Raw genomic sequence first — 13,556 nt, forward strand, 5'->3', positions numbered from 1 at the left:
AAACAATTCCATCCAGTCCTAACGTACAGAGGTTCTATATCTCTTATGGATGCTTCTCTGTTATAACTTTCCAACTGAGTTAGATCTGTAATTTTGTGATTTTCAAAATTTATTAAAACCTCAATAACTGAACAAATATGGGAAACGTATGCATCCGTTTAAATTGTCACCACAATAATAATAATAAGATCGTCATTTTGGCAATATATTCCAGATGAAATATGACTACCTGCCATTTTGCATATGGGAAGGTAATTGCTAGTTTGATAATGAACCCATTTTCTTATAATGAGTCAATCATGTTTGGAATCTAATCTATCCAGAGCACACTAAAAGTTTTGAAGAATTTTGAAAACAGTTTCCTTAAAACCAGTCAACTGAGTAACATTTCTAAATATCAGCTCAGTTATCAACGATGCTCTTTGCTGGTAATTAGCTTACGGAATTAACAACACATAAAAAGGATATTAATTAAAGGCAACTTTAATGAATAACTTCAACATTTCGGCAATGCCACGTTGCCATCTTCAGGAACATAAAAATATGGTATGTGTACGCAGGCACTAACAAAAGCAAATGAGGAAGAAGGCATGAAACTAATATTGTTCCTAAAGTCTTAATGGCGCCCTCTGGCAGCTAATTTGGTTGTCTTGGCGGTTGGGCTGAAGTTCTCAATAAGGTAAGTCTCCCAAATTTCGGGTAGTTTCATGCACCCAAATTGTTGAGGTTTGGAACGTTTTTTAGAGCTGCTGATGATTCCTTGAATAATCTTTTGTACTTAAACTTGCAGCGGTGTATTATTTTAGTTTTCTTCCAATGAAGTCTATGGTGGGTATCTAAGGAATAGTCTGCCAGCACAGAGTGGCTGTACTGGTGAAACCGGATGTAGTCTTTGTGTTCTGAAATCCTGATATTTGCTGTCCTGCCTGTTTGGCCAAAGTAGGACAATTTGCAGCTGCAAGGGACCTGGTATACACCAGGTAGGTCTAGGGGGAAGTGGTTGGTCTTTGGTAGAGCGGATAAGGGATGCCAACTTATTATATGGTCTATAACAAGAAGTCAGGTCATATTTTTTGAGGATATTGGTTATTTTCTCAGAGGTGCCCTGGATGTAGGGGATGGTGATAGATTTGGTGTAATCTTTATTGTGGAGAGGGGGGTTGTGGTTTGCTGTAAACAGAGAAAACCAAAGATCCATCAAGCTGGTGAGTGATTAAAGTGTCTAGGAAGGGGGAGGGTGTTGTTTTCCTCTTTTTCTAAGGTGAACTGGACTCTGGGGTGTTGTTTAAGTGTGTTTGGAAGGAGTGGAGTGTATCTGAGCCATGTGGCCAAATAGCGAACACATCATCCACGTATCGAAGCCAAATGGTGGGTTTTTGTGGGGTGGAGTTTAAGGCTTTCTCTTCAAAGGTCTCCATAAAGAAATTGGCCAAGGGTGGGGAAAGTGGTGAACCCATGGATGTCCCCTCTATCTGTTTGTAGAATTTTCCTTGCCAAATGAAATAGCCTGAGTTCATTGTGAACTGAAATAGGGCTGAGATATCGGGAGGAAACTTGGCTTGGATGAGCTCTAGGGTTTCTTTGAGTGGGACATTAGTGAATAGGGAAGAGATGTCAAAACTGACCATTATGTCAGTGTGTTGGAGTGAGAGGTTTTCTATACTGGCTTTAAAGTGGGCAGAGTTTTTTTATGTGTGATGGTGTGTTGCCAGTATAGTGTGTGAGCGTTTTGGCTAATTTGTATGTGGGGGAATCAATGCCATCCACTATGGGATGTAATGGCACATTTTGTTTATGTATTTTTGGGAATCCATATAATCGGGGGGGTCTAGAGTTATAAGGTTTTAGTTCGTTAGACTTCCACATGCCAAAAAGTGAATTTCTTAAGGAGGCTGTGGATAGTTCTAATCTGAGAGCTGGTAGGATTATATTCAATAGGGAGGTAGGTAGTACGGTCTAGTGCTAAAGCATTAAGCTTACCTTTGTAGTCCTTTTGATTGAGCACCACAGTGGCGTTTCCCTTATCCACTTTGGTGATTACTGCGTGTATAGAGGCTTAAGTGCTGTGAGGACATCATGTTGGAGGCTTAATGGAATTTTTTTACAACACTCAAAAACAGTTGTAAAATTGTTTTTGAGTGTTGTAAAAAAATCCATTAAGCCTCCAACATTAGGTTTGGTGATTACTATTTTTTTTTTTCTTCATTTCTAGTAGAGCTGCATAATCGTCTTTGAATAAGCTGGTTTTTGGAGGCTTTGCTTTGGTGAGAACACCAACTACATCCAGTCTGACGTTGTTTGCTATATGGTTAGGAAGACTGCGAACCCCACGTTCTATTTGGATCATGATTTCCTTGGCAGGTATTCTTTTAGGAGCTAGGGCGAAATTGTGGCCAGGTGAAAGTGCGGTGAGTGCTTCAGGCTTTAAAACTACAGACGAAAGGTTGACTACAGTGTCAATGGTGGCTGTGGTAAGGAAGTAGAATTCTTTATCAGGTTTTCGTATTTTTTCAAGTGCCGACTACGTATTTTTTCGAATTCTTTTCTTGCCGAAGCGCATGAGATGTCATAAAGAATCGTTCAAAGATCATGGCCGAGCGTGTCTGAAAGCTCTTCTTCTAGAACCACTAAGGTTTTGTTTTCGTCGGCAAGGAAAGCATGCGTTGGGGTAATTTGTTCTCTTAATAGGGCGAAGCTAGTGCGATTATAAATACGGAGAGCTTTCTGTGAAGTAAAACGGTGCTTAAATTTAACACAATTAGGGATTACCTTGTTATCCCGACAGCGTTTTAGGAAGGTCAGACGATTTAGTTGTCTCGATATCTTCAACCTCATTTTGCCGTATTGACGGGCCTTTCGTGTGATGGAATCTCCATGGATGATCGTAATTCTAGTAGCAAGGCTTATACGTTGGTCATACATAACTGGTAATTAGCTTACGGAATTAACAACGCATAAAAAGGATATTAATTAAAGGCAACTTTAATGAATAATTCAATATTTCGGCAACATCACGTTCCCATCTTCAGGAACATAAAAATATGGTATTTGCATGCAGGCGCTAACAAAAGCAAATGAGGAAGAAGGCAAGAAACTAATATTGTTCCTAAAGTCCTAATGGTGCCCTCTGGCAGGCTAATTTGATTGTCTTGGCCGTTGGGCTGAAGTTCTCATAATGTAAGTCTCCCAAATTTGGGGTAGTTTCATGCACCCAAATTTGTTGAGGTTTGGAACGTTTTTTAGAGCTGCTGATGATTCCTTGAATAATCTTTCATACTTAAACTTGCTGCAGTTTTTTATTTTAGTTTTCTTCCAACGATGCTCTTTGGTCTAAAAAAATCTGAGTTTGAATCCCATTTAGGTGCAAAGGACTGCTAATAAGGCTTTTTGGATGAAGGTGAGAATTTCTCATCCCAAAAATTCATGTCGGGATTTTATCCCAGAAAAAAGAACAAATGCAGTTAACAGACATAATATACTAGCAACACACCTCAATAGCATTGGTCATAATTTAAAACAACCCCAAACAAAGTTCTTAAAATCCTTTGTCCCAGAAGAAAAAGTGACTACTTGTTTATTTATATAATTGAGTTTTAATTAAAATTCAATTTGACGGTATTGCTAGTGTGCAATAAACATTAAGATATCAACTATTATCATCTTTTAGCTCATTGTGAAATCGCCCTTTCCTGAAGAGTACAAAGTTAGCATAGTTGAGTAATCATTTATGGATGTTTACATTAGGCTTTGTAACGCCACCCAGGGGTGCCATTACATAGCCTAATGAAAACAATTTCATTCTTGAAATAAAGTCTTTCAAATGATTTCATGAACATCCTATTAAATTGTAATCAGATTAGCTATATATAATGAATTAAACTTAAAAATAACTATAAGAGCAATTTTAAGCAAAGCTGCTGAATATAAAGAGAAAAGTAAGGCTGCTTCGAGTTCATCATGCATGAATTCGAAATCAAAGTATTATAATGATTGAATTAGAGAGACTTCTTTCTACATGGATCAAAGATCGTAACCAAAAACGGATCCCGCTAAGCACTGGCCTTAATAAATCAAAAGCATCAAGTCTCTTTGCAACCGGGTAAGAAAGGGCTATCAGTGACGGAAAAGAAGAAGAATCCCACACTAGTGCTGGATGGTTTAAGCATCTCAAAAAGAGAAATAGTCCACATAATGTTCTAATCACAGGCAAAGCTGCAAGTGCAGATAAGGAGGTCGCCAGAAATTATCCGGAGATTTTGAAGAAAATTGTGGAGGGGGCTATTGTGACCAACAAATATTTATTGTCAATGAAACTGGGCTTCTTTGGAAGCGAATGCCTTCCAAGACTTTTCTGGCCAAATCAGAGAAATCTCAGCCGTGTTATAAAGTTGCAAAGTCGAATTAAATTACTGCTAGCAATATGTGAGCTGTTTGGAAGCACATTGTGCAAATGATTTTAGAGGCTTTTCAAATGAATCTAAGTTAATTAAATCTCATTCTGAGAAATTGAGTGATTACGACCTGCTAAATTTAGATGCACAGTGGGAAGATCCTGAAGAATATGGAGAAAATTTAATCACTAACAAGCCCAAAGAGATTATTATTATTATGACACCTCCAGGGAGTCCAAAGACTCATCGAGGGTGGGGCACCCACTCCAGTACTCTCCGTTTCTGCCACCAACTTCAACTAACTGCAACTACACCAACGGCATCTACCACCGACCATCACTACTAGTATTTTCACAGACAATCACAAACATCCATGCTCACAGCAAGATTTGAACCTGCAGCCTTTTTGCTGGAGAGCAGGTATGCTTACCACTCAGCCAATCAGATTTCACAGAAACAAACTGTAAATATTTTTCGTGCAACCAAAGTTTTCAAGCAGCAATGGTTAGAGGCTGACCCTGGTGAAGAGAGAAGTAGTAACATTTGCAGAAGAGTAGTAGAGCCAATATGGCCATATTGTTAATTGTATGAAAAAAAGAAACAGAATGCCTGCCAAACTACATCGGCTCAATTCTTTGTTAAAAAGTAGAATAATAAATTTATATTCTGAATATGTTTTATTGTCTTTCAGCTTCATGGTTTTCCAATATCTAGGCCTTGAGATATACAAAACTCTTTTATAAAAAAAATTATGGGTCAAAAAAGAAATTTGAGGAACGAATTATGCCTTTTCCCATAGGTTATTATATTCGATTAATGCACCGTTTTAAAACATGCATTAATCGAAGGATTGCTGTACTTTTCACTAAAGGAGATGCGCAAAATAGGCTTAGTCTATGTAAGATTCAAACATAGAATGTCTGAAGATAAGTAGCATTCAGCTAACCATTCAGAAATGGAGATTTTGCCTATTTGCTTCTTGGGAAGGAAAAAAAACAAAAAACTCTACTTTCCATATAAGCAAAACCTGTTGCCATGGAAATGTGGAAGAATTACATCACATCCATCTCACTCATGCAGAACACCTTTTTATTATAGAAAAGCAATATTTTAAAGTTGATATACTGTAAGTCTTTCTTCAATCAGTTTTTGTTCAACTCACTTTTTTTATTATTATTTTTTATTTTGGTAAAAATATACTCTTGTGGAAATTAATGTTAACATACAATGAAAGTGATAAAAATCTCTTTCATTGTATAACTTGATAACAAATTTTATTTCAATTTTGCAATGCTCAACTGATCAACCAATCATATTTTCAGACAGGCACTGTCAAGCACTCTTTTACATTTTGTAATGTTCACTGTAGAATCGTTTATATATGAACTTTTCTGTATATAATTAATTTCCCCTTCCCTATTTCAAGAAGCCAGTTGAACTTTAGTAAGAATTTCAAGTATAGAAAAATGCCACTCTTGACATGAATACATTCTTTTCACACAAAGAGAAAGTTAATGACAAAAGACTGGTGCTGTGTCAAAAATTATTTCAAGACCGCTGCCTTCATATATTAAGAACAACAGCTTAATGATATTATGTAAATTGCTTTTTCCAAACTTAAATTTTGGCAACATAATCCTATCTTGTAGTCTGCTATATCTGTCAATATGTGCACTTCTTTTTTTTTTAATAGGAATAACCAAACCTCCCATCTCTACATGCAAAACCAGCATTATAGCTTCAACTGAATACTTTGCCAATAAATGAAGGTTAGTTAAGCTCATACATATCTCTAGTTGTTTTTTTCCCTTTCTACAAAATGAACAAATTAATTGGCTAGAGAATGAATGTGTTTCGGATGGAAAAACTGAGGTTGAAATCCTATCTTAATAGCAAAATCCTACAGGGTTTTGCTATTAACTCTGAGTGCTTAAGAAAAGTTGGTAAATGACAAATTCAATTTAACATTATTTCTATATCAATGCAATGTGTTGCTCAAGCATGTCATACATGTATTTTATAGCTTTGCTATGAAATAAATGTAAGACATATAATGTTTTATATTAATTATTATTTATAGCATAGCCATGATTTCCATACCTTTTACATCAGTTTGGCAGGTCAACCAGCAGTTACTTCTTTATTATTATTTTTTAATGAAATACAATAGCAAATATCAAAGTGTATCTCACAGATTTCATAGCTTTAACGTGTTCATGCCAAATAGTGCGTGCTTCACTTCAAGCAAGTGAATTTTGGCAAAAGTCTGAAATATGCATGGTCATGCTAGTTTAAATGTTTTTGATTCAATTTTATTTGTAAAATTAGCATTAATAGTGTCTTAATGATAAAGAAAATCTCAAATGCAATTCTGATTCAAGCTGTGTGTGCATGTATCTTTACTTGCTTGAATTTTACTTTACCTAAATTGGTTAGTTTCTGCACTCAACAACTGCATTATGAACCACATATTTTTTACAACTGAAAATTTGAAATTTAGCTACTGTGCTTGGTGCTATAATAAAACTTTGTTTTGCTTTCCTGTATACAGAAAATGTTCTGTGTGAAAGTTGTGTTTTCATTATGCAAGATCGTTTTCATTCTAGCTGTCTACAAGTTACACGTTATTTCACATACAGTACGTACACTGTAATTGTCTATACTAAATTTAGTGATACAATAAAGGTATTTGTGTCTCTTGATCTGCAGTATAATGTCTCTTTAGAGGAGAGGATTTTATTACTGTAGAGCAACATCTACCTTGGAGGTAGTCCAACAACAGGACCAGCCATGGGAAAGGTAGAGTAAGTACCAATCAGTTCTCTTCCTTCCAATAATCACTTTAAGCTGATAGGAATAGACACTACACTTTTTTATTTCTCAGTCTTTTGGCTAAGATTAAAGTACTATATATATTCCTATCCGCTTAATATCTGATATGGGGCCCTAAGATATTAAAACAATTTTTGGAAGGTAGCAAAGGGGTTTCTATACCTTTGCCCCAACGTCCTGGTATGCATGTGTTGGGTCATAACACACACAAAAAAAAATATTTTTTTTTTTTATTGTGGGTTGTGGTCATAAAAGTTGGAAAAACACTGTTCTTCTTATAACATCTTTTATCCTAATGTTTCTTATGCTATGTAAGACACTAGGCCATTTAATATATTGATTCCTTTGTTGGTATAGTAGATGTTGAAGATCGTAGCAAAATGCTGTAATTATAACAATGAATTCCTTTAAAAAAATAATAACAAACTTGATTCAAAGAATTTGACATCAAAGAGATCAAGATCTGAGGATTTTATTATTTTTTTATTTATTTTTAAATTTTTTTTAATGTCTTTGACCTCAAATTCATAGTCTCAATCTTTGTGGAATAAAAATTAGAATAAATTATGTATACCTCAACAAACCTACAATGATTTTCAATATCTACTTTGAAGGAAAGAGAGAAGAAGAGGAATCACTTTCTCCAAAGGATAGAAATAATGGCCAAATATCTTGTGCAACAAAGAGAATCACAAGCTGAAGGATGGAACAGGAACACCACACCATGTAAATAATAAAGAAACTATGACTATCTTCTAAATAATTATGTTATTTAACTTGAAATGTGAACTGCTGGGGAGTTGGTTTGGGGGGAAGGGGGAAACATTCAAATATATAGGCTTTTTGATAAAATAAATGACAGTGATTTTTAGTTCAGAAAGAGATAAATAATGCAAAAGGTTAACATTTAAAAATAGTGTGCATATTTGGAAAGAGAAGACTTAATGGATTTTTTTCTTTCTTCCTTTCACTAGAAAGAATGCTTAAAGCAAGCAACATTTATCTCAGTCGAGGAAGTCCGATGTCACTATTCACAAAATAGTTAAGAATTTACAAAGGAAACAACATTAGCTGTTTTAGATTAATCTGAAAATTATCCATATCTAAATCTAACAGAAAAACCTCTGGTTTATCTGATTAAAAATTTAGAAGACAGAATTATACAATGAAAAACAAGCTGATTTGTGCAATAACATGTATATATTTCCATGCTGAAAAACTCAATGGCATCTGCAATAAACTTGTAGGTTTGATATCATACCATGAGGGGAAAAGCATTTCAAGTACTAAACAAAGAAATCTAAAAATATATTTGTATATTTCTGGAAATGTAAATATTTTCTTCAAAATTCATGTATGCTCAACCATAATATGCCGAAAAGTATATTTTATAATTTCATGTATCATAGCTGATTAATATATAAGTATTCTGGTTCTAGAGTATAAGTTTTATAGTAATCAGAGATGATACACAATCTTGCAATTCCATAATGCATATAATAGAAGATTTCAAGTTCATATGCACTGAACATAGTTTATTGTAAAACTTCTGAATCATCATATTTCTATTTTAGTTGTATGAAACAGCTAGTTGAATAATCTGCAAAGTAATGTTCTGAAATACCTCAAGGCATGAGGTTCAGTTTTATAGGCAATATTTTACCATGTCAATCTAAACAATTTGAAACAATGATATTTCACATATAATCTATCAGAATGCATAGAGTATCTAGAGACTACCTTGTGTCACTTCACATGTTGAAGATTAACAAATAAACAGAATATGTAAAATAAATTAGCCAAGTAAACTGACAAGCAATTTACATAATGTAACACCCACAAAATAACTAATAAGGAAGCAAATGATATTATTATTTCAAGATGAAGTTTAAATTATTTTATGAAGCTGAACGTACTTCGTAATATAGTCTTTTTATGAGTAGATTATAAAGAGCAATCCTTTTCGATTTACTGGTCTCAGAAAACAGAATATACCAAATTCTGAAATATAAGGTTACAGCACACTAAATAAATAAATAAATATATATATATATACACAGATAGATATATATATGATACACATTAATACCAAGGGTTCAGCAACTACACTTATAACACATGAAAATTAAGATGATGCTGTGGAGGTTGCACCTTTCTTAAGCTACTATTTGTATTTATACAAATACTTTTGCAATATTTGAATAAATAGGCATTAGAAAAAAATTTTTGACTAAAAAAAATTTCACCTAAACAGAGAGAAAAAACAGTCTTAGCCAGCTATCATTAATATAGAAAAAAGAAAACATGACTGTGATCTTCAACTGCAACCATAAAAACATGCAGTATAGCACTGTGCCCCAAAATGAGAGAGAGAGAGAGAGATTGGGAGAAGTGAGATAAAAAACAGACTCCTTCTGATTCATGCACTTTCAAGAAAGAGTTGTAAAAATTTTTGTGGTAATTCATGCTACATTAGTGCTGCATTTTTCTTTAGAAAGCAAGGCTGGAAAGAGATCCAAAAAAATAAATAAATGATAAATAAATCAGTATAATTAAAATAAATGTTAAACTTTAGAAACAAACATTTATCGGCATAGAAATTAGTATCAACGTAACATTCACTTTTTCTTCAATTAGATTTCTAACATGAAACCATGTCCATAGTTCGTTATTCTAAAGACCATGTCAGCAAATGTAATATCAAAATACAATAAAATAAAAACAAAATCAGTATTGAGCAGTGTTGATAAATGTAAACAGTGCCAGTGACAACAAAGCAAACAAAGAATGACAAAAGGAAATAAAATTCTAAAGCATGCTATATGGGAGTCGGAAAGGGAGGATAAAGTTTGTGCAAAAAAAAAAAAAAATAATAATAATAATAAAACTGAACTAATAATACAAAAATACACAAAAAAAAAAAAAAAAAAAAAAAAATTGGGGGAAAGCACAGCTAAGTTGTGCAAATGATCAGTATCTGATCCAGAGAATTTCAAATATTTTGCAAATAACATAACTTAATGCCAACTTCTGCTGGCCAAGACTAGTTTATTATGGTTGTTTTAAAATGACGAACTGCAATCTCCCCAGCCAGCTTTGACAACACTGAGCCTCATGGCAAACTTAAAGTAACGAATTAGTGGAGTTCAGAAACCTACATGAATTATGTCCATGTCTCGCACATTTTGATGCTGTGAGTGGTGGCTTGGTGGGGGTTGCTGAGGTTGTGGTTGAGGCTGTGGTTGAGGTTGCTGGGGTGCAAGCTGCAGTTGTGAATTGTCATGGGGACTGTGCAAGGTCTGAATCACACACTGATCATTAGAGAAGGGGGAAATGATGTCTGTAACTTTTCGTGGATCCTCCTGAAAAAAGGTTTGCGTAAAATAACCTAGTGAAATTGAACGATACTGAAGAATATATATATATATAACATTCTGAAACATAATTGTAAATATATTCTATAATCTGAAAGAATTAGACACATACTTGCATAGACCCAAATGCGTACATGTGAGTATAAATATTCAAAAATGTCAGAGAAAATATTAAGTTTAAAGTAGAACACTGTGTCAAAATTGCAACTATTTGAATCCAATACATAGATAAACAAATAAAAATTTTAATTTATGTGCTGAATATGATTTATGAAGGAAATGATAATCACATTAAAATATGTTCAATACACTGTTGTTAAACAAAATGTCTCAAAACAGGAGCACATATAAATGACAATCTAGAAATATCTAATATTTTAAAAACTGATTTCAGCAGATAGATTTAGTTACTCATCAGAGTAACTAAATATATCTGAATTAATTAAAATATCCCCCCCCCCAGAGAATAAAAGCAACACAGTATACGTAATTTAATGGAAGTAGTGGCACTGATATATTATCATATTAATCATAAAATGTGAACACATATTTGTGCAAAAACTCCAAATTTTAAGTGTTATATACATGATAATTAGGATTATCTGCTGTGTATTAATACAGAATTAAAGACTATTTTCGTTAAAAAAATATTTTTTTTTAATTAAAAGAAATTTTTTTTGACTGCAGTGAGGAAAAAAAACCCCAGCAGATTTACTCATATCCATACTCATATTTCAGTGTTTGTCTAACACTATATTTAGCATCAGCATGTACGAAAGTTGACAGTCAAATAAGTGACATTAGCACTTATAAACACTATATGATCTTCATTACCCCTTCTACTACACACTATAGAATATATTCAACTCACTAAAATGCACATTCTCTGGCCAGACTGCTTGTTTTACAGGAGAAAAATCTGAGTATTTGGGAGAAAGAAAAAAAAAATCTTCCACCTTTTTGTAAAACTAGCTAGCTCACCTTCAAATGAATAAAGTCCACATAATGATTCATCTTATCATGACACAACCCACATGCTTTCTAATTAGAGAGTGCATGTCCCATTGTTCTTTGGAATGTGATATGGAGACACTAGTTAAGTAGAAAGAGATTACCAACCAACATATACCATTTAACACTGCACATATAAAAGTCCGTACAAATAAGCTAAGTTAAATGCAGCCAAAAATCAACTCCAAATTTATATTAGATTTAATATGTTTGTTTATATCATGGTTTGAGTTTCACTTCCCTAAGGTGTCTTTTTTTATTTGATTCCATGATCAAAAAACTAAAGAATGCTCTACACAACATGGTTTGGAGAAAAGAACACAAAGAACTGTCCAATAAAGCTAGTATATAGGCTGCAGAAAAGGTATTTCAGATTTCGCAATATACATGATAATTCTAACTTCCAATGTCCACTATAATTTCTCAGGCAAAGAATCTTCAAATGAATAACTCAATGTAAACACTATTTCCCTAAACTTTTGCACAGTAACTGCAATGAACTATTACTGAATTATCATGTTCACCTCTACTGTATGAATTTACAGAAATATTCTAGGGTGAGCTGTTGCTTGATCCATGAAATGCCAGTGTAGCTCAAACTATTAGTAGCTATATGTCATCTACATTCACTAGATACTTCTTAACATCTTTACAATGAAGAGAAAAATATGCCAGTTCATGTCAATTTATTTTCTGGAAAATAATTGGGACAACTGAAACACTGGTAACATGTATAAGGAAATTGTTGCTAAAAGCAAGAAAACATGTGACTTTGGCTCCGGACATTTTACTTTGTATAAAAAGCACCCTACAGCCTAATGGGAGAAGAGAGAAAAGTAAAAGCTACAGGTTCAATTGGAATTTTAGCATAACAAATATTTGAAATTCCAGTATTATGAACATTGAGTAAATATATAATTATAAGCTTAAAATTTATTTTAATTAAACAATCTCAATAAATATCACATATTTCATGGTTATATTTACATACTGGCTGATATATACACATATTACCAATATTTTGGGATCAAATAATCTGCCTGTTCCAAGGATAATAAGCACTAAGAAAAAGATAACAGATTTAACAAGCTAAGATCTAATAGAACATTTTTAAATTCAATAATATTAATCGAATTTAAACTTTTTTGAGGAAAAAAAAAAAAAACTCTGACTAGTTACCAAAACCTCATCATTTCAATAAATATACTGTTCACATTTCAATCCTTATAATGGTGCGGGCAATTTGGGATTTAGCTGACCAAATCGTATTCTTAATGGCTTAAACCACAATATAAAATGATGATACAACATGATAGAATTTCACGGTGGCCAAGGCGTTGCCCGATTAAAAGAGGCCCCACCCCCCGTTGTTTTCAACAGGGAACCAGGGCGAAAAGTCAGCTGCTGGAATAAATCCTAAAACACACCCAACTCAACCTCACAAGAATTCAAGATTGGTACTATCAACATAAGAAGAGTGAATGGCAAATGGAGCTAGCTGAGGAATTGGATAAGTACCAAATCGACATTATATTATAAGGGTGATGAAACAAAAAAGACAAACACTGGTGAGATCTTTCTGAGCAATAAATACAAAATGTTATATTCAGGCAATGACAATCAAGGAAAAGAAGGTGCAGCCATAGTATTCAACACTAAATATGAGGCTAATCTCCTTGAATGGCAAGCAGTCTCAAGTAGAGTGATGTGGGCAAATATCAGAATGGGGAAACTGGACAATTGAGACTCCTTTGTGCCTATCATCCCACTGAAGGTTCTACTAAGGTAGAAGTGGAGGAATTTTTTGAGGTTTAGAGAAAGCAGCTGACACAATGAAAAAGGAAAAGTTGGTTCTTGTTGGGGGATCTAAATAGCAGAGTAGGAAATGACTGTCACACATACAGAAATATTTTGGGAAAATTTGGAGAAAAGAGCAAAACTAATAATA

The 13,556-nt window shown here is 33.7% G+C and overlaps 1 protein-coding gene and 1 pseudogene across 4 annotated transcripts in view; one reads left to right on the top strand and one right to left on the bottom strand.

The window, feature by feature from the left end:
• The window catches only part of LOC150095560 (DNA-binding protein RFX2-like), a 663,123-nt gene that overhangs the window by 306,030 nt on the left and 343,537 nt on the right, over window positions 1-13,556 (bottom strand). For 2 of the 4 annotated variants that reach the window (XM_090410810.1, XM_090410809.1), the window contains one exon: window positions 10,382-10,585. The exons of the other annotated variants lie outside the window; for them this stretch is intronic. In XM_090410810.1, the coding sequence (XP_090266936.1) occupies window positions 10,382-10,585 (204 nt within the window). The remainder of the gene's footprint in view (window positions 1-10,381; window positions 10,586-13,556) is intronic. 4 annotated transcript variants of the gene reach the window in all.
• Window positions 7,264-7,424, top strand: LOC150095561 (U2 spliceosomal RNA; annotated as a pseudogene).

The sequence above is a fragment of the Typopeltis vanoorti genome, chromosome 20 (genome assembly GCF_054136105.1).
Source record: "Typopeltis vanoorti isolate ZY-2024b chromosome 20, IOZ_Tvanoo_1.0, whole genome shotgun sequence".
NCBI classification, from domain to species: Eukaryota; Metazoa; Arthropoda; class Arachnida; order Uropygi; family Thelyphonidae; genus Typopeltis; species Typopeltis vanoorti.